Source organism: Culex quinquefasciatus, chromosome 1 (assembly GCF_015732765.1).
Source record: "Culex quinquefasciatus strain JHB chromosome 1, VPISU_Cqui_1.0_pri_paternal, whole genome shotgun sequence".
Classification (NCBI taxonomy): Eukaryota; Metazoa; Arthropoda; class Insecta; order Diptera; family Culicidae; genus Culex; species Culex quinquefasciatus.
This window is the reverse complement of record NC_051861.1, coordinates 121,640,096-121,666,018: the sequence shown is the minus strand read 5'-3', so window position 1 is coordinate 121,666,018 and position 25,923 is coordinate 121,640,096. Positions and strand designations below refer to the sequence as shown.

At 33.5% G+C, this 25,923-nt stretch overlaps 1 protein-coding gene across 1 annotated transcript in view; it reads left to right on the top strand.

The window, feature by feature from the left end:
- Nucleotides 1–25,923, top strand: part of LOC6054180 — a 279,137-nt gene that overhangs the window by 216,682 nt on the left and 36,532 nt on the right. The window contains 3 exon segments of the mRNA XM_038266527.1: nt 222–543; nt 5,669–6,103; nt 13,047–13,260. Of these exon segments, the coding sequence (XP_038122455.1) occupies nt 222–543; nt 5,669–6,103; nt 13,047–13,260 (971 nt within the window).

Below are 25,923 nucleotides of genomic sequence, written 5' to 3'. Positions count from 1 at the left end.
ATCTTAAAAGTTTTAATTGAATGCTTTTTCGGTTTGTCTTCTATCGCCTATCGCTAACAGCTTTTAAATGCGCAAAACTATTACTCACACACCTGCACTCACAATCACTCACCCAAAAAAAAAGAAAATCTGCTTTTTTCTAAAAAAAAAACAACAAATCTCCATTCTCTAATTCCACCCACTAACGCGAAATTCCCTTTATATTCCCCCACGCAAAGCAGACTCCAACCAGGTGGTCCTCCGCCAGAAGCAGCAGCACCAGCAGCCGTTGACCATCGAAGAGGATGAGCGGAAGACGCGCCGAATCTCGTACCTCCGGGCGACGGCCCACGACAACCTGCTGCACATGATGGAGTCGTCGGCGGAGCCGTCCGTCGACAGCAGCCCGATGTCGCTGCCGCCGGACACGCCCGACACGGAACCGGAAGTGGCCTGTGGCAATGGTGGCGCTGGAGGGGATCAGTTGAGTTTGCAATCGCAGCAGCAGCAGCAGGTTGTGCCGCAGATTCAGCTGCAGCCCCAGCTGCCGCAGCAGCTCAAGAGGTAGGTTTGTGGGGTTTTTGGAGGTTGACATTTGGGATTGGCAGGGAATTGACCCTTTGGACGTGACGGTCTGGTATGGAAATTAGGTAACTCTGAATATTGAAAAGATACCTGATGATGCTGATTGATGATAGGTTAACCCAAATCTCCTCTTACGAATGCAACCTGGCGCTCAAAATTTGGCCTGCGGCTTTTTAAGATATTTCAGTTTTAAATTTGCATCTTTTTGATCTTAAAATTGCTGTAACTTTTGACCCTTCAGTTCAAATTGACCTGTCAATAAATAAAAATGTTCGTTTTTTAGAGCTCTAAAAATGCCTCGAACATTTTCTAAAACATAACCCTGAATTGTTGAATTTCCAACAACTTTCTAGAAGACGAACAAATTCCCAAAAATATTCCTGAAAAATTAGATTTTCAAAATTACCGTGAACCACCCTAATTTTGAACTAAACCAAAAGTTGTCCTTATCCATTTGCAACAACTCTTCTGAAGACACCAAAGCTCCAAAACTTGACCATTTTTCGGAAAACCTATTTTCCACTTAATTTTGTGATCTGGAAATTAAGAAAAAAAAACTGTAAAAACTCACTTTAACTTTAACGTATTCTAAAAACTGTTTGTAATTAAGAGCGAGTCCACGAACAGGGCATACCCCTTTGTATGGGACGTCGTTTGGACCTCACCAATCTGCCTGAAATTTTCAGGGGTTGTTTGTACATATATAACTAACATCTGGCCAAAATATGAGCACTCTAGGTCAACGGGAAGTGGGGCAAATCGGGACACAAAGTTTGAAGGTTCAAAAACGTCAAAAATCTTAAAATGGCTATAACTTAGGCAAAATTCAATTTAATTTCAAAATTCAAAATGCATCTAAAGGGCTTGAAAAATGCAACAAAATGCAGGGTAGAGCATCTCAATTGGTTATTTCTAAAGGGAGTTATTGGCATTTTAGTGAAAAATAGCATAATTTTCAAACTCAAATAAAAAGTGTTCCATCCAGATATCAACTCAGTTCGACCTGCAGCTTGTAGAGGACATCTGGGACTACCATCTGAGACTGAGAACGCTTTGGGTAAGGCAGTTTAACATATTAAATGGACACTTTTACTTTTAGTGATTTTTTTGGTTGTAAATTTTTGCTCGGGGGACCCCTTAGATCTCATTTTCTGGTGATAATTTTATCATATTCGTGTTCCTGAGACAATTTTACAATAGAAACATGTATAAAAATGTGTATTTTCATCCATTGTAACCCTTTAAAAAATAAAAGTTAAAAAAAATTGAGAAGCTGCTTTTTTCTGGTGTCATCTAGTATCCTTGGAAACGAACTTGATTTTTAATAAACGTGAATCGAAGATTTTTTTTAACTTTTATTTTTTAAAGGGTTAAAATGGATGAAAATGAACATTTTTATACATGTTTCTATTGTGAAATTGTCTCAGGAATACGAATATGATAAAATTATCACCAAAAATTGGGATCTAAGGCGTCCCCCGAGCAAAAATTTACAACCAAAAAAATCACTAAAAGTAAAAGTGACTATTTAATATGTTGAACTGCCTTACCCAAAGCGTTCTCAGTCTCAGATGGTAGTCCCAGATGTCCCCTACAAGCTGCAGGTCGAACCGAGTTGATATCTGGATGGAACACTTTTTTATTTGAGTTTGAAAATTATGCTATTTTTTCACTAAAATGCCAATAACTCCCTTTAGAAATAACCAATTGAGATGCTCTACCCTGCATTTTGTTGCATTTTTCAAGCCCTTTAGATGCATTTTGAATTTTGAAATTAAATTGAATTTTGCCTAAGTTATAGCCATTTTAAGATTTTTGACGTTTTTGAACCATCAAACTTTGTGTCCTGATTTGCCCCACTTCCCGTTGACCTAGAGTGCTCATATTTTTACCAGATGCTAGTTATATATGTACAAACAACCCCTGAAAATTTCAGGCAGATTGGTGAGGTCGATGCGAGATGGGTATGCTTTGCTCGTGGACTCGCTCTTAAAAGAATAAAAAAAAAACTTACCTACAAAATATTTTTTTAAATATGTTCGAATTAAGACTTTATCAAAATATTTTTTTAAAGAAAAAGTCTGAGACATGAGTTCATTGATATGGAAAATATAAAAATATGGTTTATTAAAAAATAACATAAATAATTTAAACAAGATGTCTGTCATGAAAAATGGGATAACTACCAAAAATAAAACAGAAACTTTACAACAAAAATCTATGAAAAAATAAATATAAAATGTAATTCAAATTTCGCTTCATTTTATTTCAAATTATGAAAATTTGAGTATTTTCGAAAAAATACGGTATTTTGTCTCGGGAGCGAATGACCCATAGGGTTAAAGTTCTCCTAATAAAGTCAACAACAACGGTATTTTTTGAAAATTTAGTATATTCCAGAAAAAATCTAATAATGTGAAAGCATACAAAATTTTACACATTTATTGCATTTTATGAATTTGAGTAGTTTTGAAAAATACGGTATTTTGTTACTTTTTTGAATATTACAGCAAAAACTATAGTAATGTAGAAAAGCATACATAATTTTGCTTCGTTTGATTCCTTTTTTGCAATTTTTTTTGTATTTTCAAAAAAATACGGTATTTTGTGAAAATTTTAGTATTTCCCAATAAAAACATTCAAAAGGTGAAAAAGCATACAAAATTTCGCTTCGTTTGATATCCATAATGCAAATTTTGAAAATTTTAATATTTTCGAAAAATTACGGTATTTTATGAATTTTTTTTGTATATTCTAGAAAAAAACTCTAATAATTTAAAAAAGAGTTCCAAATTTCGCTTCGTCTATTTTCAAATTTCGAAAATTTTAGTATTTTCGCAAATATTTTGTGAAAAAAAAAATGATAAGGTGAACTCTAATAAAGTGAAAAAGCATACAAAATTTTTCAAAAATATTGCAAATTTTGATAATTTGGGTATCTTTAAAAAAATACGGTGTTTTGTAATTTTTTTTTGTAAAAAAAAATTAGCTATATTGCAAATTTTGAAAATTTGAGTGTTTTCGAAAAACAACGATCATTTGTGAAATCTTCAGATTTTAATAACAAAAAACCAATGAAGTGAAAAAGCATACAAAATTTCGCTTCGTTTGATATCCATAATGCAAATTTTGAAAATTTTAACATTTTCGAAAAATTACGGTATTTTGTGAAAATTTTAGTTTAAAAAAAATCCTTTTATAAGGTGAACAAGCAAAAAAAATGCTTCGATTGATATCCATATAGCAAATTTTAAAAATTGTAGTACTTTCGAAAGATTACGATACTTAGTGCAATCTTCAATTTAGAACAAAAAAATAAAACTTATGAAGTGAAGAAGCATAGAAAATTTCGTTTCGTCTGATAACCATAATGCAATTTTTGAAAATTTTAATGCTTGCGCAAAAAAATACGACATTTTGTGAAAATTTTATTATTTAAAAAAAATCCTTAGAAAAGGTGACAAGCATGAAAAATTCGTTTGATATCCATATTGCAAATTTAAAAAAAATTGAGCATTTTCGAAAAATACGGTATTTTGTGAAAATTTTAGTTTTTAAAAAACTCTTATGAAGAGAAAGTAAAAAAGCATACAAAATTTCGCTTCGTTGGATGCTCGTTTCGTAAATTTAAAAAATTTAGTATTTTTGATAAAAATACGGTATTTTGTAAAATAATTAGGCCGTTGCAAATATTTTTCAAAGTTTATGTCGAAAAGTTGATTTCAAAAAAATACGGAATTTTGCGAAACATATTTTTTTAAACAAAATAAAACTCTGATGAAGTAAAAAGCATACAAAATTTCGCTTCGTTTGATATCCATATAGCAAATTTTGAAAATTTGAGCATTTTCGAAAAAATAAGGTGAAATGCGAAAATGTTAGTTTTTTATAAAAAAAAATCTCTGATAAAGTTAAAAAGCATACCAAATTTCGCTTCGTTTGATACCTATATTTCAAATTTCAAAAATTTAAGTGTATTTGAAAAATACGGTATTTTGTGAAAATTTCAGTTTTTTAAAAAAATTATAAGGTTAAAAAGCATAAAAAATGTTGCTTCGTTTGATATTCATATTGCAATTTTTAAAATTTGAGTATTTTCAAAAAATACGGTGTTTTGTAAAACAAAATTTTCAAACAAAAAAAAAGTCTAATAAAGTGAAGAAGCATACAAAACTGCAAAAATATTGCAAATTTTGAAAAATTTGGTTATCTTTAAAAAAATACGGTGTTTTGTATTTTTTTATTGTATTTTTCAAAAAAAAAAATGCTTAATTTCATGAAATTTTGAGTACTTTTGAACGCCGATATAGCCTGCTTTAATGTAATAAAATTCACAGAATCGAATAGAAACACTTTTCAGCACCGAAATGGATGCTTAAAGTTGAACTTTTCAGCACATGATTTGAGAAGTAATATTTTTAAACATTTTTTTTTGACTAAACGGTTAATTGACAAAATACATGAACATTTGACTTATAATTTCACTCACAGAGTGTTTTCGGAATTGCAAAAAATGTTGTATGGAACTCGGTGCAAAGATTTCTAAATTTTGTAAAGGTTTTATTAACTTTTGTGTTCATTCATATAGTTCATAGGTCCTTTAAAAAAAAACTCTAGAATTTGATCTTAAGTCTTTCGACTTTAGCATTTCTCACATACCATAAGCTTCGAAAAATATTTGCAACGGCTTTTCAAGACAACGAACTTAAAAATCTGAATCCATGAACTGCAGCAACTAATACAGTTGAACCTAAACAAAAGAATGTAAATTTATTTCCGAACTCTGGGAAGTGAAAGTAATGCCAAACCAGACCGTCACTGTCACATTTTGCCAAAATATGTCATTTATGTCCGTTCCGTCCCACCCAAAAAAACCCATTTCAAGGGGGAAACTGTCCAAGGCCCGTGATGATCTCCGCGAAGTGTGTTCTAATTGGCAATTCTTTCTCGTCTTTTTGTTTCGCAAACTCTTCCGTGTTTGTTTTTTTTTCGCGCTCCGCTGATATCCTGTGCAAATCTCAAAATGTGATCGACTTCACGACAAAAAAAATACATTTCTGGTTTGCTCGGTTATAAATCAAAAAACACCCCAAACCATCACCAGCGCGTATCGTCCCTGGCGACGTCCGCGTTTCAACACCGACATTCAACCGCTGCGAAGGCTGTTTGATGAGTCAGCCCCGGGGGGCGGTGGTCAGGGCAACCTGCCGCCGATTCTCGAGTCCCAGCAGCAGCCGTCGACGACGACAGCAAATAACTCCGAACCGACGACTCCGACAACTCCGACAAACCGGGAATTTTACGACCCGTCCAAGTTCGCGGCCATCGTGACCGACAGCGACGGGGAAGTGGGGGAGGAACCTACGGTCGCGATCCGGAGCGCCGCCGGTCAGAGGACGGCCCAGAAGCGGTCGGCTTCGCTGACGACGACCTCGTTGGGCGGGGCTCAGCTGACCGGAAGCAGTCTGGGGAATTTGCACGTGATCACCACCACGTCGGCGTCCGGGATCGTCACGAGGAGTTACTTCTTCGCGCAAAGGTTCGGGAGGGTCGATGATGATCGATGTTGTGTTGTTGAGTGTGGCAATAGTTTGTAGAGTGTGGTCAAATGGGTTGGAAATTTGTGATTTTTTTGAATTCCAAAGTATTTGACCACAAAGCTGGATTTTAGCAAATCGCTGAAAATGAATAGATTTTCCTACTCGTACACACTCACACTCACACACTGCTGCCGTATTGCTCAATTGCTGTTTGTATCACTATAACGAGCAAATCACTTTTTCCTGCACAGTTCCATCATCTTTCAACAGCAGTGTACGCGAACAATTTCACTTTCATCATATTTCCCCCCGACTTCTCGAAAAGAAACCCATTATCATCACACCGCATCAATCATCATCGCCGAAGAGAAGAGAATTAGATCATTTCGCACATCCATCTTCAAATGTTACATTTCTCGCACTCCTTTTTTCATTTCGGCTCATAATCATCATCCATGATCATCATCATGATGTTTTCATCACTTGAACTCCGCGCGCGCACATCACCACCGCAAAGTCCGAAAATCATTTTTGGTGTGATGCAATCGCGGGGAGCTTTCTCTTTCACTCGTGACCACCAAATTCGGTGCTCTACCGTATTTTTTTTTTCGTCTATTGCGCTTTTCCTCATGAATTATGCTGATGCTGCTCATAAGAGAGCAGAAGTCACCTCCTCCTCACTGAAAACTGACTGCACCGCTGATGGAGCACGTGAACCGTAACGCGCGTTTAAAAATGAAGAAAAACATTGCAGAAATTTTTGAGAAGACACCTGATCTGTGTCCACGGTAACACGAGGGGTCACCCAATGGGGGTGGTGGGGTAAGATGGACACAAATTTGATGCTGTTCCAAATTTTTCTACCAGGGAAAATTCTTAAAGCTCGTGAAAAAAATAAAACTAGTTACTTGGTATAGTTTTCCAGTCTGTTTTGAATTTTACAAATCATAAATGCTCAAAACACGATGTAAAATACCTTAAAATTGAGAAATTCACGCTTAAAAAATATAAGAATCATTTTATTTTAATTATTAATCACATAATTTTGTGAATCCTTGCTTTCATATTTTTCAAAAAGATGGCAAAGAGAAGTGTTGCCAATTAGGGTAGGGTAGTCATCAATGAGACACTTTTGGTTTTCAACTTTCAACGATTTTTCTAATTTTTTCATCAGCATGTTTTAATGAGCTTTTTGTTGCATTTTATTTCTTTTAGTGTGTTCAAACATTGACCAAAATATGAGATCGATCCGACATCTACAGCCAGAGTTATTCAACTGTCTCATTGTAGACGCACTTGGCAGGAACAATGAGACAGCTGGGGAACAATGAGACACTTTACGAAAATCAATACTTTTCTAGTAAAACATCATGTTTTTGTATTGTTCCATTACAGGTGACTTGCCTTGAACATTTTAGAGCAATTTTGTCAACATGAAACTATAATTAACAGAAGTTATACTAAAAAGTATTTAAATTTTGTAAAATCCATATATTCATACCAAATAACTTTGTACGTCTGGTTAAATGAAGTTAAAACTCTATAAATATGCCAAAAACCACTTTCAATTCATGTTTTGAAAGATTTACATGGATTTTGAAATGTTAAATGAAGAAAAATCAAAGTGTCTCATTGTTACCCATGGGCTAACATGAGTGGGGAACAATGAGACAGCCCTGGATTCTGGGTATATTCTAAATTTTGGTCAAATCTAATGAAACGACATTGTAGCCCAACTCAATCCCTATGGAACGTCGAAAGAAATTTGAAGAAATATTAGTTTTGGTGTAAATGGCAGCCTACGAGCGAAAAAGCATTTTTAGTCCATAATTTACTTTTACACCCCATAATCAAACATTTATGAATATTTTTTCAAGGGAGCGTCCATAACCAAAGCCACTAATATGGCAGACGTGTATCCCGTAGACACACCTTTCCCCCAAATATGAGCCTAATTGGTTGAAACTACGACTTGTGAGAGCCATTTTATCATTGTTCCCCGTGTCTCATTGATTACTACTCTACCCTAAATAATAATTGAAAACAGACCATCTTTAGTCAACCCAAATCAACAGACGGCAGTCGTTGAAAATGATGTCTTCGTCTTGTTTGTTAACTCTTGGTTAATTTCTCTGTATAAATTTCTTTATATTTGTTAGAAAATCAAAGAAAAATGTTTCAAATATCTGGTTAATATCTTTGGATTATAAAATGAAATCATGAAAATGATTGTTTTTTTTTTTTTTTTTGTTAAATTCTTGTTTTTTGTGTTTCTGGGATCATTTGGTACCCATATTGCGAATTTGGAAAATTTTAAATTTAAAAAGCAAAGAGATTTTTTTTGTATTTCAAACCAAAAATTGTTAAAAATTTAAAACCTATTAAAAATTTCGTGTCGTTTATCAAAACTCATTTTGCAGTTAATGAAAATTTTAGTATTTTCATAAAAATACGCTATTTTGTGAAAACGTGCTAAAAATTGTAATACAGTGCAATTCAATACAAAATATCGCATAATTTGATACTTATAAAACACAATTAAAAAAGGGATTATTTAAAAAAAACTGCAATATTTTGTGATAATTTAAAAAAAAAATCGAACACAATGAAAATCTATACGAAATTTCGCGTTGTTTGGTACCCATAATGCAAATTATCAAAATTTGAGTATTTTCAACAAAAAACGGTATTTTGTGAAAATTGGAGTAAAGTCCAGACTCGATTATCCGAAGGCCTCCGAAAGATTCACTTCGGATTATCGAAACTTCGAATAATCGAGGCTTCGAAATATCGAGTCTGGACTGTACATAACACTAACAATAGTAAAACAATGAATATCCATTCAAAATAACGTGTCGTTTGAAATCCATATTAGCGTTTAAAATTTTTAGTAGATTCTTTGTTAATAAATTAGTTTTTAGAAGTCACTTATAATACTGTGAAAATATATACAATTATTTGCGTCGTTTAATGCAAAGTATGAAATTTGACTATTTTAAAATACCATATTGTGTGATTTTTTTTGAAAATGTATTTTAAAGTAGAACCCGTTCTGTGCACAGAAAAAAAGTTTCATTTTGGAATGTTGAAAATTTGGTAGGTTGAATATTACCTCTTTTTTTGAGTAATATTACATAAAAAATGTTTAAAAATTTGAACCTAATGAATGTTCATCAAAAACTGATGAAAACTCATCATTTTCTTGGGTACAATTCATCATTTTTTTGACACAAAGTCTTTCACCATTTTCTGATGAATATTACCATCATTTTTTTTTCTGTGTGGTGAAAAACTGTTGAAAATTTCGTGGCGCATGTTGTAAATTATAGAAAAATGAGTACTTAAAAAAAGATATTTTATGAAAATCTCAATATTGAGTTTGATAAAAAAAACAGTCACGTAATTGAATGGTATGTAAATTTTAGAAATAAATGCGGCATTTTGTGTAAAGTTTTCAAGAACTTTTTTTAAATTAGAAAATTATCAAAAATGTATGCTTTGAGTAAATGAGTAAATTATTTAAAAGTTTGAGTAAAATCTAGTTTGAAAAATTTCATTTTTTTAAGTTACTTTAACCCTTTGCAACCCAACCCCGCCTTCAGACGGGCTTCGATTTAAAAATTCGCCAAAAACAAATTTTCAACAAATTTTTGATCTTTAAAAAGCATTGAAAAGAAGAACTCTTAAAATTTTAGAAAATTTAGGGGTTGGAAGCTGTACTTGTTTTATGTGACTTTGCCATTTGTCATTTTGTTATTTTAAGTGAAAATAAGCACACAGAAAAAAATATTTCTGTAAATTTACATTGTTTATCATGTACCAAAAGGTATCATGATAAATGATGTATATTTACATTAGGTTCATTGGAAATTTACATTATATTCATTGGAAATTTACATTAGTTTTGAAAATTTACATTAGTTTTGGAATTTACATTATTTCAAATCAACTAATTCTGATTGGCCAATGGGAATGAAAACCTCGACTTGGATTGCAGTAGGAAAGGGGTGTGGCCTATGTTCTATTTTAAAATTAGTGAAGCGGGCAGCAAAAGGAAATTATGATTTTAAAAATTTGTTTCACAGGTAGGGGACGCTTTCTCGTCGACGGCCAAGTGGAATAACGCTGGACTGGAATCGAACGGACGACGGGTAGAATGTTCGGTGTTACTGCTGCTACCCGCTTCCGACTGAGCCATCTTCGCATTTTATAAACGAGCGGCTAAAGCATCAACTTGTTCAGGGCCAGGCTCAGGCAGTGGGCCAGCGAAGTATGAGAGCGATAGAAAGAGAACTAAATATAACTATTTTTAGTTCGGGTAGTTTTGAAGTCAACGTTTGGCAGAAATACATTGGATATATGATTTACATTGAATAGGAATTTACAGGAAGCCGAACATGGGTAGAAATTCATCAGATTTAAGTTTCCATGCTCAACGTTTCCATTAGATTCATGATTTACATTAGATTTAGATTTACATTAGAGTAATTTCCATGACTTTTTACTCTTTACATCATATTTCAACATTACATTGAGTGAGTTTACATATGAAACAGTATTTACGTGCTGTGTAAATTTACATATTTTTTTCTGTGTATGCAGTAATTTTTCTAGTGTTCCTGACAATGCCTCTACGAATTTTCAAACAATTTATATGATAATTGTGTATTTTTATTCCAGAAAATTTGAAAAATAACCAAAAAAATTGAAAAGTGACTCTAAAAACGTGAAAAAATTAGATAGGCAAAATGTAATGATAGGAGCTGGTAGAATAGCCCAAACACTACAAAAAAAACATAAACTAAACAAGATAAATGCAAATCAAAATACTAAAAATGAAACACGAAAAACATAAAACAAAAAAAAGGCGAAGTTTTTCGTAGAACAAAAGTTGTTCAAAATGACCTCCTGAACAAGGGAAAAATAAAAAAAAATCGAAAAAAAAACCTTTGGTCGGTTAAGGGTTAATTGAATTTTGGTCGGTTATCACTGATTAAATTATTGTATAAATTTCGATAACGATACGTCTATCGTTAAAATCGATTGGATTATCGGCGATAACAACACAGCAAAATATCCGATGGTAAAATCGCCATATTCACAGCGGCATGATAGCCGAGTTGGTTGGGGCGCAGACTTGGTAATCTGAGTATGACTCTCGCCGGATTGATGTTATTTTTAGGGTGAGCAGACCTGATTTTTTTTTCTTCGGTACATGCTTTTTGTGTCCACGTTTTCTCATACAATATTACATGCTTTTGCTCACAAAGGTGATGTGCATGCTTTTGCATGCGATTTTACATAGATTTTTTTTACTGTGAACCTTATCGTTAGCTGATGTCTAAAAATTTTCAATGTGAATTTTTTTTTTAATTTTGCGGAAGAGCAGTTTCGAGAAAAATATGTTATAAACTTTATAATCAATATAAGCATTTCACAAAATGCCATGTGGTTTACGGATGAGTCCTATAGAAAAACTTATTTTTTTTCTCGATTTCTCAAATGAAATTGGACGTATCCTGTTTTATTGAACTTTTAGTGAACAGTGTTACATGAAATTTCCGGAATTTCCCGGGACAGAAGTCCGGGAATTTTTCAAATTCTTGAAATTTTAAAATAATACCTATTTTGGTCTGGGAATTTAAATTTAGTTGTGAAAATTGAGGAACAGTTAAAAACTTAATTATTGTTGGAGTTTTTAAAGCATTATTATTTTTAGCAGCACAAATTCGGCTATTTATGGAAAATTATTGAAATAATGGTGGAAAGATCCGCAAACTGTCTTTAAAAAATTTTCTGTGTATTTTTATATCTTTTTCAATAATTTAGCATTATATTTACGTTTAACTCAATATATATTTTCATATTCACTAAGTTTCCCTTAGGTACTGGCATCTGGGCCATTTGCCTCCATTGAAGGTAGTGACATACATTGATATCAGATATGGTTTGATAAATGTTCGTTATTCAGAACACCGAATTTTTAACTTATTTAAAATTTTACATAGAGTTGACAACATTTTCCTTGTTTATTTTTTTTTTTTTGGTTTTTTCCGTTACTTTTCTTTATTTGTTTTTTTTTTCAGACGTTCTTAAAGACGTTTTTCAAGTTTTTCTAGTAATTTATACAAATAAGTAAACAAAACAAACTTATTTCTAAAATATTTATTTAATCAAAATAATATTGCATAAAGCATTCCAATTGATTTAAAATTCAAAGCACAACAAATTACATACACATTTCCATCTTTCTAAAATTTGCAGTTCCTGTTCAGATTGTTTTCTAGATTATTATATTTTTTCCATTTTCAACCTTAATTTTTATTTAAAATAATATTTCAGATATTCTAATAAACGGATGGCCCCTTACGAATTTTTTTCTTTTTGAATTGGTGAATTTCAGAGGTTACTTTTTTCCAAAATTTGCACGTAAGCTGACTGAAATCTTTAAAAATATTGTTAAAATGCACAAAACAACAATTCTTTGAGAACATACGATGTGCCCCAATCATTCAATAGTCCGTTTCACTTCACACCACTTACTCTAAACCATCATCCTTCGCAGCCAATCAAAAACCATAGAAAAATCGCCATTTTTCCTTTTTTTTTTCTACTGACCGATCTGTATCATCTGCCTTGCTGCTCATCAACTAACCACCCGACCAAAAAGGCTGACTGACTGACTTTACTTACGTAACCATCATCATCACCTGCTGCACCTTAACCCTGTTGCTCCGCGTTTCGTTTCGTGTCACGCTCCGCTCGCCATCTTGTCGTTGCGCCATTTTGATTTTATTGCCGTTGTCGTTGTTGTTTTTTCAGCGACCCGCAAAACTGCTGACCCCACAACAAAAGGCACTAAATTTTTGTTCGTGTGCTTCTCAAACCCCTAGCTTTGTTTTAAAAACGTATTTTAATCCCGATTTTCCCTCCCAATTTCAGCCACAGTGCCAAATCGAAGGCGTTGGCCCACTTCCGGGACGCACCCGCCGACCCCTCGGTCCCGGTGACGCGCGAGGGCGAGCTGAACGTCAAGGTGACGCTCATCGATGGGAAACGCTCGCAGGATCGCTCCTGGCGGACGGTCCACGCTGAGTTGCGTGGAACCCGGCTCCGGTTGACGCTGCTCCGCGACGGCAAGAGCTCGTCCAGTCAGGTTAGTAGACCCCCTGGGGAAGACCGTAGAAACGTTGATTCGGTGGAACTCCACGTGCGTGACTTGCGCGCGCGAGCTTAAAGGGAAAGAGACTTCAATTGGCGTGCAAGCGACGAACCGCGTGATTTGAGAAAAATCGTGTGGTCAAAAGCTGCAAATTAGAGCTTGGGGGGTTAATTTGCTCTTTATTTATTTGCGTGCTGGTGCATTCGTGCATCTCACGACTGGCCTAGGAAAGTATCCATTTAGATTGAGAGGACGTTTAATACGACGTTAAAGTCAATGTGAACTTTGAAATATTTTTTTTTTCAAAGAAAAGTCGTCATTTTCAATTTGGGCAACTTTGTAACGAGGTGGCAAAACTTGTGTTGCCCAAAAGGTGCACAATTTGTTCGGCTCCGTTAAATATCTTGGGGTCCGAATGAGGAAGCTGCTGCTAAGTTGATGGGCAGCAGCTGCTGCGCGAATTTATGGGGGTGTTATGGTCACTAGCGTGCCCAGGGTGGGGCAACATGGGGCAGTTGCCCCACCATCCTCGGAAATTTGTTCTAAAATTGGGCAGGGGGTGTCCATAAACGACGAAATTTTCAAAACTCCAATATTTTTGCCCCACCTTCCTTGAGGACCTGGGCACGCTAGTGGTTATGGTCACGAAAGCTTTGAGAGTTACAACTCTACTGGGGGTAGAGAAGAGCAGCCAAGAGAGGGCTACTTTGGACTTATCTCTTTGAATCGCCAAAGGTGGCTAGAAAGCGTAAAAGAAAATTTCGGACGGTGAATTTTGGGTGTTGGTTTTTTTTTGTCTTGACTGTGGCTCGCGAAATAAATACGATATGAATTGTTGATTTTTCGCATTTTTAGTTTGATAAAAGTTGAAATGTTAAGTACCTTTCGCCAGCTTGTCAATTGATGCTGAATTGAAACATAAAAAATGCAATGCGGTGTTTGTTTCAAAAAAATGAGACGACTTTAATTTTTATAATTTTGAGTTTTGCTTTTTTTTCATGTACTTTATTTGTTTATTTGTTGTATGTTCAAATATTTCAAAATCATTGGACTGTACAATACTGTTGAAATTAATATATTACAAATTTCAGTTTTTGTTTGTTTTCAATGGGTAATTCTCTACCAACTCACACGAAATCGGGAAAAGTTGCCCCGACCCCTCTTCGATTTGCGTGAAACTTTGTCCTAAGGGGTAACTTTTGTCCCTGATCACGAATCCGAGGTCCGTTTTTTGATATCTCGTGACGGAGGGCGGTACGACCCTTCCATTTTGAACATGCGAAAAAAGGTTTTTCAATAATTTGCAGCCTGAAACGGTGATGAGATAGAAATTTGGTGTCAAAGGGATTTTGTAAAATTAGACGCCCGATTTGATGGCGTACTCAGAATTCCGAAAACGTATTTTCATCGAAAAACACTAAAAGTTTTAAAATCCTCCCATTTTCCGTTACTCGACTGTAAATTTTTGGAACATGTCATTTTATGGGAAATTTAATGTTCTTTTCGAATCTACATTGTCCCAGATGGGTCATTTTTTCATTTAGAACAAAATTTTTCATTTTAAAATTTCGTGTTTTTTCTAACTTTGCAGGGTTATTTTTTAGAGTGTTTTAATGTTCTACAAAGTTGTAGAGCAGACAATTACAAAAATTTTGATATATATTTTTTTGTTTGCTTATAAACATCACAAGTTATCGCGATTTTACGAAAAAAAGTTTTGAAAAAGTTACTTTTTGCGTTTCTCTTTGTTTCGTCGTCCGTGTCTGTCGCGGGTGACCATGAACGGCCATGATCGATGACGACCAACTTTTTCAAAACTTTTTTTCGTAAAATCGCGATAACTCGTGATTTTTATAAGCAAACCCCTTATGTCTATATATCAAAATTTTTGTAATTGTCTGCTCTACAACTTTGTAGAACATTAAAACACTTTAAAAAATAACCCTGCAAAGTTAGAAAAAACACGAAATTTTAAAATGAAAAATTTTGTTCTAAATGAAAAAATGACCCTTCTGGGACAATGTAGATTCGAAAAGTACATTAAATTTCCCATAAAATGACATGTTCCAAAAATTTTTACAGTCGAGTAACGGAAAATGGGAGGATTTTTAAAACTTTTTTAGTTTTTTCGATGAAAAAATACGTTGAATTTGAGTACGCCATCAAATCGGGCGTCTAATTTTACATAAAAGTCCCTTTGACACCAAATTTCTATCTCATCACCGTTTCAGGCTGCAAATTATTGAAAAACACCTTTTTTTCGCATGTTCAAAAATGGAAGGGGTCGTACCGCCCCTCCGTCACGAGATATCAAAAAACGGACCTCGGATTCGTGATCAGGGACAAAAGTTACCCCTTAGGACAAAGTTTCACGCAAATCGAAGAGGGGTCGGGGCAACTGCTGTGTGAGTTGGCGGAGAATTACCCCAATCTTATTTAAAGTTGTTGTCCCTGGTCAAAGTCCAAAAGGAAAGAGGGAAAATACTAAATTTTGAATTTCTGTCCTGATCAAAGAAATACTACAAAAAATAATTACAAAGTGATTCATACATTTTTACAAATGCTGTTAAACAATATAAAACTTAAAAAAAATTAAAAATATTTTGATTCTATTTTGTTACGTCTTTTTCCAACTTGTTGTCTGAACCATCAATAATAATAAATAACAAAACTAAAAGCTTTAAAATGTGTTCAAAATCGATTTTTTATCGATCAATTGAAAATTTATTTTTTTAGCAATGCTGTGTTTGCCCTCCCGATTTTTTGGAAAATTTTGAACGAGAAGGGGGGGGCAAAACCTTGAAATACAATTTTCAATGACCTTAACAAATTGGCAATATTTGAATGACTTTAGCTATAAAAATTAAAATAACAAGCCATAGTTTCAACATTTAAATGAAAATAGTGTTTTAAAATGCATTTTACATTAGTTCAGTTGTTTTGCAATCATTACTTTTCAAAAAATGTAAGATTTGACGAAAACAATTTTTTTTGCGAAAAAAAAACTTTGAGTGGTAAAGTTTATAAAAATATAAGGGGTTTTTTATTAAAATCAAAAACACTAAAATTATTCTAAACGCAGGGGAAAACTTTTTAAATTGATTTCAGCAGATTGCACTTGAATTTTAATTGTGTTTTTTTAAGATATTCGAACAAAATTTCCTCCTGATTTTTTGCCCGATTTTGAAGGGGTTTTGACAAAAACTTATAAAAATATTTGTAGCAGCCTTAAAAGAAAACGGTTTTATCCCTTATCCCCGAATCCCACTTTCCCGAATCCCATATCCCCGAAAATCATTTTCCCGAAAATTCCACATCCCCGAAAATCATTTTCCCGAAAATTCCACATCCCCGAAAATCATTTTCCCGAAAATTCCATATCCCCGAATGTCATTTACCTGAATGGCCATTTTACCGAACTGCCGTTTTCCCGAATTTACATAGATCCGAATGGTTACTTCACCGAAAAATCATTTTTTCCGAATGATGTCCTAGATATAAAATAAATTGTTATTTAGGGATTTTTTTTTATAAAAGTATGACGTTAATATTAAATTATCCTACGTGTTTTGTAAGATTAAAAAAACAAATAACCGTAGAAGGCCATTAATAAACCACGCGGACACTTCAAGAGTGCGGGGTATTGAGATCATCCACGTTCCATAAAAAAAGATTATTTTTTTTGTAGCGGCCATTTTCAGCAAAGGACAATTTTCCAAAACGGTATCTACGTGGTAAGGATAGAACAGCAACGATAGTTTCATGCGACGACTCGATGCGCAGGATTCAGTTTGTTCAAGATTTTGTTAAACTGAACTAATTTGTTCCTATCAATTTTGGCTGGATGAAGGCTTTGAACAATTATTTTTTATTTTTTTACGTCCAATTCGAGTTCTGCGACCAACACTTTTAATCTAATCTAAATAGTTGATTGTTGAATTACAAAAAGCATTTTTTGAATATTTCATCACCGCCATTTTAGATTTTAAAAACTAAATCACTTTCAAGTAGTTTAGGGGCTATACTTAAGCTCGACAGCTGATTTTGGTTGCCAAGGTCCCGAGTAACAATTACAAATTTTTGCGGTAGTCGGGCCTGAACGTGTGTCAAACACGTTCTGACATGAAATCCTTTTGGCCAGTTGTCGCACTTACATCAATTTGAATATTCAAAATTCAAGTGAAGCTCGAAATTTTTTGAACGTTCAATAGAGTAATCAACGTTCGTTTGTATTGCGTGTACATACACAAAAATTAAGTGAGGTTAAATTTTGTCAGCCAGCAAAATCAAATGGTGCACTAGTGTGCGTACGCGAAACGTCATAAAGCTATATTGTGGACATGATACTTTATTGATCGCTACTTCCCCGAACCCGGTCAGGCGGGTATGGCTGTTGTCCAGAACCGCGCGCGGTGTTCGGGGAAGTGGCGTTCGGGGAAATGGCCGTTCGGGATTATGGTCATTCGGGAAAATGATTTTCAGGGATGTGGAAAATTAGGGGAAGTGGCCATTCGGGAAAATGGTTTTTAGGGGAAGTCGCCATTCGGGGATGTAGCCGTTCGGGGAAATGGATCGTTCGGGGAAATGATTTTCGGGTAAATGACATTTCGGGAAAGTGTCTTTTCGGAGATGTGGCATTCGGGGAAATGTCTCTTCGGGAATGTGGGTTTCGGGAAAATGTCATAGATTCTAAATAAAACTTGAAATATAATTTGAGATTTTTTGAAAAAAATATGGTACTTTGTGAAAGATTGGGTATGTTACTTTAAAATATCAAATTTAGTGAAAATCTATACAAATTTTTGCGTCGTTTGATGCCCATATTGCATACTATGAAAATTCGAATAAAACTTGTCAACCTTCCAAAATTCCACAATTTTGCACTGTGTTCACTATTATTCATTGTAAAATCAATCTTCGAAAATATTTTGTTCATTTTGGTAGACGATTTACCGATCTAAACTTAACCAATTTCTTAACTTCTTTAATATGATGTAATTGTGGAAGGTGTAATTTTATTTCCAAAATAGGTATTTTTACTTTTTACCAATGTAAATCCACTTTTTCAAACTAAATCAGACATCCAACATTTGTGGCTCTACATAACATTTTAAACTGTTTGAAATTTTTTGTCCATTTTTTAAGGATTTCATTGACTGAATCGGTTCTTAGATGATCAAAGAACCTAACTTTGGCAAAAGTTTGCAAAAATATGTTCACAGCAAAAAATGGATAAATTTGAAGGTGTAATATTATAAGGTTTAATGTTACCTCTTTTATGATGTAATATTACCTCAATTTAGACTGAAAAAGTGGGTAATTTACACATTTTCAGATGTATTTTTTTAAATTTTTCTGACATTAAAGATGTACTCATTCCCAGAGTTAATGTTACCATGATTTTTTTTAATGTGTTTGCAAGTTGTTTTTAACTCAATTGTTTCAATGTTTCCTCAAAACTTTCTTTAAAACGATATTTTTCAAACATTTGTCATAGTTTTGTTCTTTGTTAATTTGAAACCCGATTTCAAATCATGGAAAAAGCAAATGTCATAAAGGAAAAAAATGTGTAAATTTGGAAGGTTTAATATCACTTTTTTTATATTTAATATTATCTCAATCCAGAAAAAGTGGCATTACAACGATAAAATGGTAAATTTACATATTCTTAGAGGTAAAATTACACATTTTTTTCTGGCCTGAAAGATGTAATCATTTCCAGATGTAATATTAAGCGTATTTACTGTGCATTTAAAAGTTCAAAAATGAAAAAGTGTCAAAATCGTTAAACAGGCCTGGCCTAAATTCATATAATATTACATCATAAAATAGGACCCTCCGAATTTACATATTACTGTGTGAGAAAATTTTCAATGACCCGCAACAAAAAATACAATATTTTAAAGTTGAAAATTGGGATGGTTGGATATTATATTCATCGATGTAATTTTGCTTCAATTTTACGTGGAATAAAAAAAAACATTAAAAGATGCAAATGTATTCAGAAGCAGAGCATTTCTCTGAGATTTCGGTCATTCGATTTTAATTGTATTTTTAATCCGGCTGAAACTTTGGTGCCTTTTATGCCCAAAGAAGCCATTTTGCATCATTAGTTTGTCCATATAATTTTCCATACAAAAGCATACAAAAATGATATGTGAAAATTAAAATCTGTATTTGAAGGAATTTTGATCGATTTGGTGTCTTTTGTTGTAGGTATGGATATGGACTACACTGAAAAAATGATACACGGTGGTGATTTTTATCTTTTGTCACTAAAACTTGATTTAAAAAACACTATTTTTATTTTTTTATTTTTTGATATGTTTTAGAGGACATAAAATTCCAACTTTTCAGAAATTTCCAGAATGGGCAAAATCTTTGACCGAGTTATGATTGAATCAATACATTTTTTCAAAAATCGAAATATTGGTCGCAAAATTTTTCAACTTCATTTTTCGATGTAAAATCGAATTTGCAATCAAAAGTACTTTAGTAAATTTTTGAGTGCACCGTTTAAAGTTATTTTTAGGTACTTTTTTGAAAATAGTCGCAGTTTTTTTTTTAAAATAGTGCCCATGTTTGCCCACTATTGAAAAAATATTTTGAAATGCTGAGAAAATTCTTATATTTGCGGACTTTGTTGATACGACCCTTAGTTGCTGAGATATAGCCATGCAATGGTTAAAAAACAGAAAAATTGATGTTTTCTAAGTCTCACCCAAACAACTCACCATTTTCTAATGTCGATATTTCAGCAACTATAGGTCCGATTTACAATGTTAAAACATGAAACATTCGTAAAATTTTCCGATTTTTTCGAAAAAAATATTTTCAAAAATTTAAAATCAAGACTAACATTTTAATCAGGCCAAACATTCAATATTACGCCCATTTGAAATGTTAGTCTTGATTTAAATTTAATATTTTTTCGAAAAGACCGGAAAATTTCACGAATGTTTCATGTTTTAACATTGTAAATCGGACCTATAGTTGCTGAGATATCAACATTAGAAAATGGTGGGTTGTTTGAGACTTGAAACATCAATTTTCCTGTTTTTAAATCTTTGCATGGCAATATCTCAGCAACTAAGGGTCGTATCAACAAAGTCCGAAAAAGCAAAATGTAGAATTTTCTCAGCTCTTCAAAAATATTTTTTCAAAGGTGGGCAAACATGGGCACTATTTAAAAAATTAAAAACTGCGACTATTTTCAAAAAAGTTACCTAAAAATGGTTATAACTTGAAACGGTTTACTTTATCAAAATTTACTAGAGTACTTTTTGATGCAAATTGATTTTACATCGAAAAATGAAGTTGAAAATTTTTGCGACCAATATTTCGATTTTTGAAAAATCTGTATTGATTCAAAAGTCATAACTCGGTCAAAGATTTTGTCCATTCTGGAAATTTCTGAAAAGTTGGCATTTGATGTCCTCTAAAACATATCAAAAATAAAAAAATTAAAATAGTGTTTTTTGCAAATCAAGTTTTAGTGACAAAAGTTAAATTAAAATCACCAATTTTTTTACCGTGTATCATTTTTTCAGTGTAGTCCATATCCATACCTACAACTTTGCCGAAGACGCCAAATCGATCAAAAATTCCTTCAAAAGATACAGATTTTTGAATTTTCACATATCATTTTTGTATGGACAGCTGCCAAATTTGTATGGAAAATTATATGGACAAACTAATGATGCAAAATGGCTTCTTTGGGCATACCGAAAGCACCAAAAAAGTTTCAGCCGGATTAAAAAATACAAAAATTAAAATTAAAGAAAAAAGACCGATTCCGTAGAGAACTGCTCAGCAATAAGTTCACTTTAAGAAGTTTAAAAAATCGCTATCGTTTACAGTAAAAAATGTGTAAATTTTAAAGGTTGGTAAAATTACATCTCAAATGATGTAATTTTACATCAATTTAGACTGAAATGTGATATTACAACGGAAAAATGGTTAATTTACGCATTTTATGGGTACAACCTTGCTTTGCATTTTTCCCTTCTTCCTTATAAATTGAGGTAAAATCACTTCGAGAATATAATAATTGATCTTTTGATAATATTTAATAAGTTTTTTTGTTGTGTTCAGTATCATATTTTAGTAAACTTCTGTCAACAGAATCTTTTTCTTCAAACAAAATAAAAACAATATGAATTCCGTTTTTTACACGGTTCACGCGCAAACGAAAAGAAAATCTGCGCGGCGAAATTTCCGAGCGCATATCGTATTGACTTATCAACTTGCCGCCAAAAACATGGAAAGCAGGGTCAATCCTCCTAAAAAGTGTTTTGTGTTTTAAAGAGTACTGTTTCATAAATAATTTTATATTTTTTAAAATATTTGTGTTTTTTAAAGAAACGTATTAATTCCTCTAAAATCAGACATTATTCGCTTTCTCCCCAAGAAACGTAATCGAGTGCATCATATTTTTGGTGGAAAATCGAGAAGGGGGGAAAGGCATAGATTATAACTCTCTTACCTTACCCCGGCCGAAAGGAGGGAAACATGATAAAGAGAGAAATCATCATCATATAACGTCAATGCCGAAATTGGGCGTTTTTCTGTGGTGTTTTTTTTTGGATTGTGGGTGATAAAAGGGAAAAGTTTTTGGAATTTTGCAAGATATTGATGTCTTTATTGTTGAGAGTTTAGCTGCAATTGAAATTACGAAGTCTTCATTCAATAATTTGCTTCGTCTAATTAAATCGTTGCTTTAAACTCTCGTACATAATAAAAAGCTCGTTTGACATAAAAGGAACCCAACCCCATAATCGCTCACGCTCAAATCGATATGCAAATGTTTGCCAAATCGCGCTTGACGACTCTGGCAAAAAGAAAGATGCGACATTTTTACCTGCCACCGTCATCGGAGCGACAATCGCGATTAAGGTTTGAGGCCGCCCAAATTTGAACTTGGCCGTCCAATTGTGGCCGTCGACGACAGTTTGGTTTGAAAACAGTAGTGCTGCGCACGGGTGACTTGAACGCACCCCGGCGACGAACCCTTCAGCCAATGTGGCGCGCGCGCGCGATTTGAGGTTAAGCTGAAGGGAGTTGAACACAAAAAAGCTTCAACTCTTATGTTGTAAAAAGAAGTAAAACAAATGGTTGAGTGGCAATCGATCAACGAAATGCACACATAGACACAGGTTGGTTAGTTCGTTTGTTGTTGTTGTAGTTAAGTCTGTTTTAAGTGCGCGCCAGCGATGAGCAGAGCAGTTTTGGCTCAGTTGCTTCACCTTGGTACTTGTACTATACCAGGTACTTGGATTAGCAACTGAATGGACGATGTACGAACAAGTAGCAGCTAAAACTAAAGAGTAAAAACTAACGTTGGTTAATTTGACGGCCTGGGCGAAGCGTTGGGGTGCATTAGCTAATGGAGGCCGTTTTATTGGCAATTGGCTACTGACACGTCGTCGTGCAGAAATTAAATACTGTGTTAGTGGGTAAAACTAGTGTTGAGTGTAATTGTGTGCTGGGACTTCCTAGATGGAAGACGAATTTTCAATCAGGATTTTTCTTCCAACAAATTCGACCTTGAATATGTCATTTCACCTGTTCAGTGAAGGTCTTCAAAGCCTTAGAATCCAACCACTCATATGTGCTCAAATCGCTTATATTGTGTCGCGTTTAAGGTACGTGTCCCGATGTTGGATCTTTGCACATGACTTGCTCAAAATGAGTTTTCTTTTTTTTCAATTACTGATCAGTACAATTGTCAAGAATTGTTCTTGATCTAAAAATAGGTACAACATTCGTCACCATACCCAATTCTGACAGATTTTTGTCAACGGCGACGACACTGACTTTGACGACGACCACAACTTCAACGCATTAAATCAAGACAAACACTCTCGTTAGAGTCGTTTCCTCTGTACGATTTAGTCTCGAGAAGCCACACCTCAAATGTGCGTCCGAAGGTTGTGGCGAAATCAATCATGATTCTTTATGGACTTTTAAATCCCTCTAGAAAAAGTCTTTGTTTCACAACCCCGTTTTGGGGAAAAGCTCACCGATTACGCAGAGTGCGCGGCAATTTATTGACAAATAATAACCAATATCCGATTGTTTCAACCCATAAATCACGTCGTTTATGACCGGCCCCTGCGCAACCGCGCAGACCACGACCAAAGTAAGCCCTTAAACCGTCCCTGTAAAGAAGACATGAAAATCAACCATCGCGCGCACACTGAGCAGCAGTGATTGCTATGATTTAGTGTTAATACCCGGTATTTTTCTCGTTATGATGTCACAAAAGGGATCGTGCGCGCCAAAGCCTGTTATGATGTTGCCGGACTGGGCCACAAAATATGAACCCCGAAGGTGATCTGTAAAAGTTACTTTGATTGCTTTGTTTGAAGCAAATATTTGAAAGCAATTCAAATAAAATTAGGCAATTGACTTAAAACTTGGGCATTAATCCTAACCATGCATTTTTTTCAAAATTTGATTCGAAAATACAAATTACATTTTTCACTGTCTAAATTCTCAAAATAAAAATTCAATCGATTTCCTTCGTCTCTCCAAGACGAGCCAACGCAATTCGTGATCTCACGAATTTCCTCTCTTTCGCACTGGCTACACTCCCCCAAGGTGGTGGTTCGATTTGTCAGTAATTATACAGTAGTAGAAACTACTACAATTTAGCGTGAGTTTCCACCGTTTTAGTTTTGGCATATTTGGCAACCCTGTCATGAGTTATCGTTACTTTTGAGGAATTGGCTCCGATTTTTGTAAAGTAATATGAAAATTGTTATCAGGGCTTTGTATCAGTTTTCGGTTCAGTTTTTATTTATTTTTCTTGATTTCTTTCTGAAGTGAACAAATAACTTTTGCTCCTTTTTAACATTTTACTCATGTAGACAAAAAAACATATTTGGCAACCCTGTCATGATATATTGTCACTCATGCGGAATTCGATAAATTTGTAATCCCATTTTTTTTTAAATTTATATAAAAATCTTGACAGCAGTCAAGACCTTTACAATGCTGGAAGAATATCATAATTTTCCTCATGAGTCTAAAGATCTGGCAACCCTGTCAAATGATATTGGCAATTAGATGAGATATATGTAGAATTGAATACCTTCCAGGTAAAAAATATTAGTAATTCAGCTAGCACAAACAAGGAGCGCGTTCTCTTATTACGTTATGCAAAATTCAAAATTATGAAGCTTTCAATGTTTGTATTGATTTTCAATTTAATTAAAAAGTTACCCAAAGATTCCAGATGTCCAAGGCATTAAAATCGTATTTTTATCGAGCTGGTGTCTTCTGAAAAGTTGTAGAATTTGATCGGCAAAAAGGGAACACAATTTTCTAATTGACTTTCATCAAATTAAAAGTGAATGATTACAAACTTTATCTTTTTCGATTTTTTTAAGTGTTTCGCTAGTTTTTTCAATCATATTTTTTAAACTGAAAAATATTTTTGAAAGGTATAAAAAATAAACATTTTTTCCGAAAATCATTTTAAAACGCTTACTAATGAAATGTTTTTTTTTATTTTTATGGTTTTGCTATTTTTGGTTGATTTTTTTTTTTCAAATTTGTTAATTTTATTGGTTGAATAATAGCTCTTTTTTAAATGATTTTACTGAAAAAAATGTATACAAATATTGACCTGATGAAAATTTACCAGAAACTTATATAAATTTACAATTTCCTCATGTAATATTACACTTTTGACACAAAATCTGTCACCATTTCCCGGTGAATATTACCATTTTTTCTGTGTGATTTAGGATAACGTGCATTTTTACTCATAAAACGCTGTAAATTTACCCAAGCAATATCACATTTTATCCTTCGCAGATGTGCTTACTGAGAAACCAAAACACACCGTAAAAGAAGGCTAATTTTGGATGGTTTAAAATTGGTTAAACTGATGATCGTTAATAGTTCCTCCTTTTATGTAATTTTACATACATTAAATCACTTAAAATGATGAAATTCCATCAGTTTTATTACATTTTTAATAGAAAAGTGTAAAAAAATTGAAATTATACATAAATAACTGGTGAAATTTCCTATATTGCTATGTAATTTATCTTTTTTTTACAATTATTTAAGGTAAAGTTACATAAAATAACGGCAATATTCAACCGTCTCGTTTTCAACTTTCTAAAATAAGACTTTTTTTTACAGTGGCATAGGAGGCCGATTTTTTCACTGGATTTTCAAGCCAAGGATGAAGATGAAAATATAAAATGTTCTTAATTTTACGCTTTAATTTATTTTCTAACAGGACCAAACCCCGTATTTAAACGGGACTTAGTTTCAAAATACCAAAAATCGTTTTCTAAATTGAAATTTTGATCTTTAAAAACCATTTTACTAAATTAATCTCAGAAAATTTGTGTTTGACTTTGCCAACATTTTCTCAATTTAATTTTTTGGTAATAGTGGATTTCATATTTTACAGGGTGAAAAAACCCGTGCTCAGGAGTTCAAAATTCTATACTTTTCTTGTTTAAAATTTTCTTCTTTAATTTTTAATGTTTTAAGTGTGCATTCATCTTATTAGCTTTTTTCTGATAGCATTAGGATTATCATTCAAATGTGTTTAGGCATTGTCTGGACTAAAAAAAAAAATATTATTTTTCCAAATATAGGGCATTTTAACCAAAAGATGACAGTTGTTAAAAT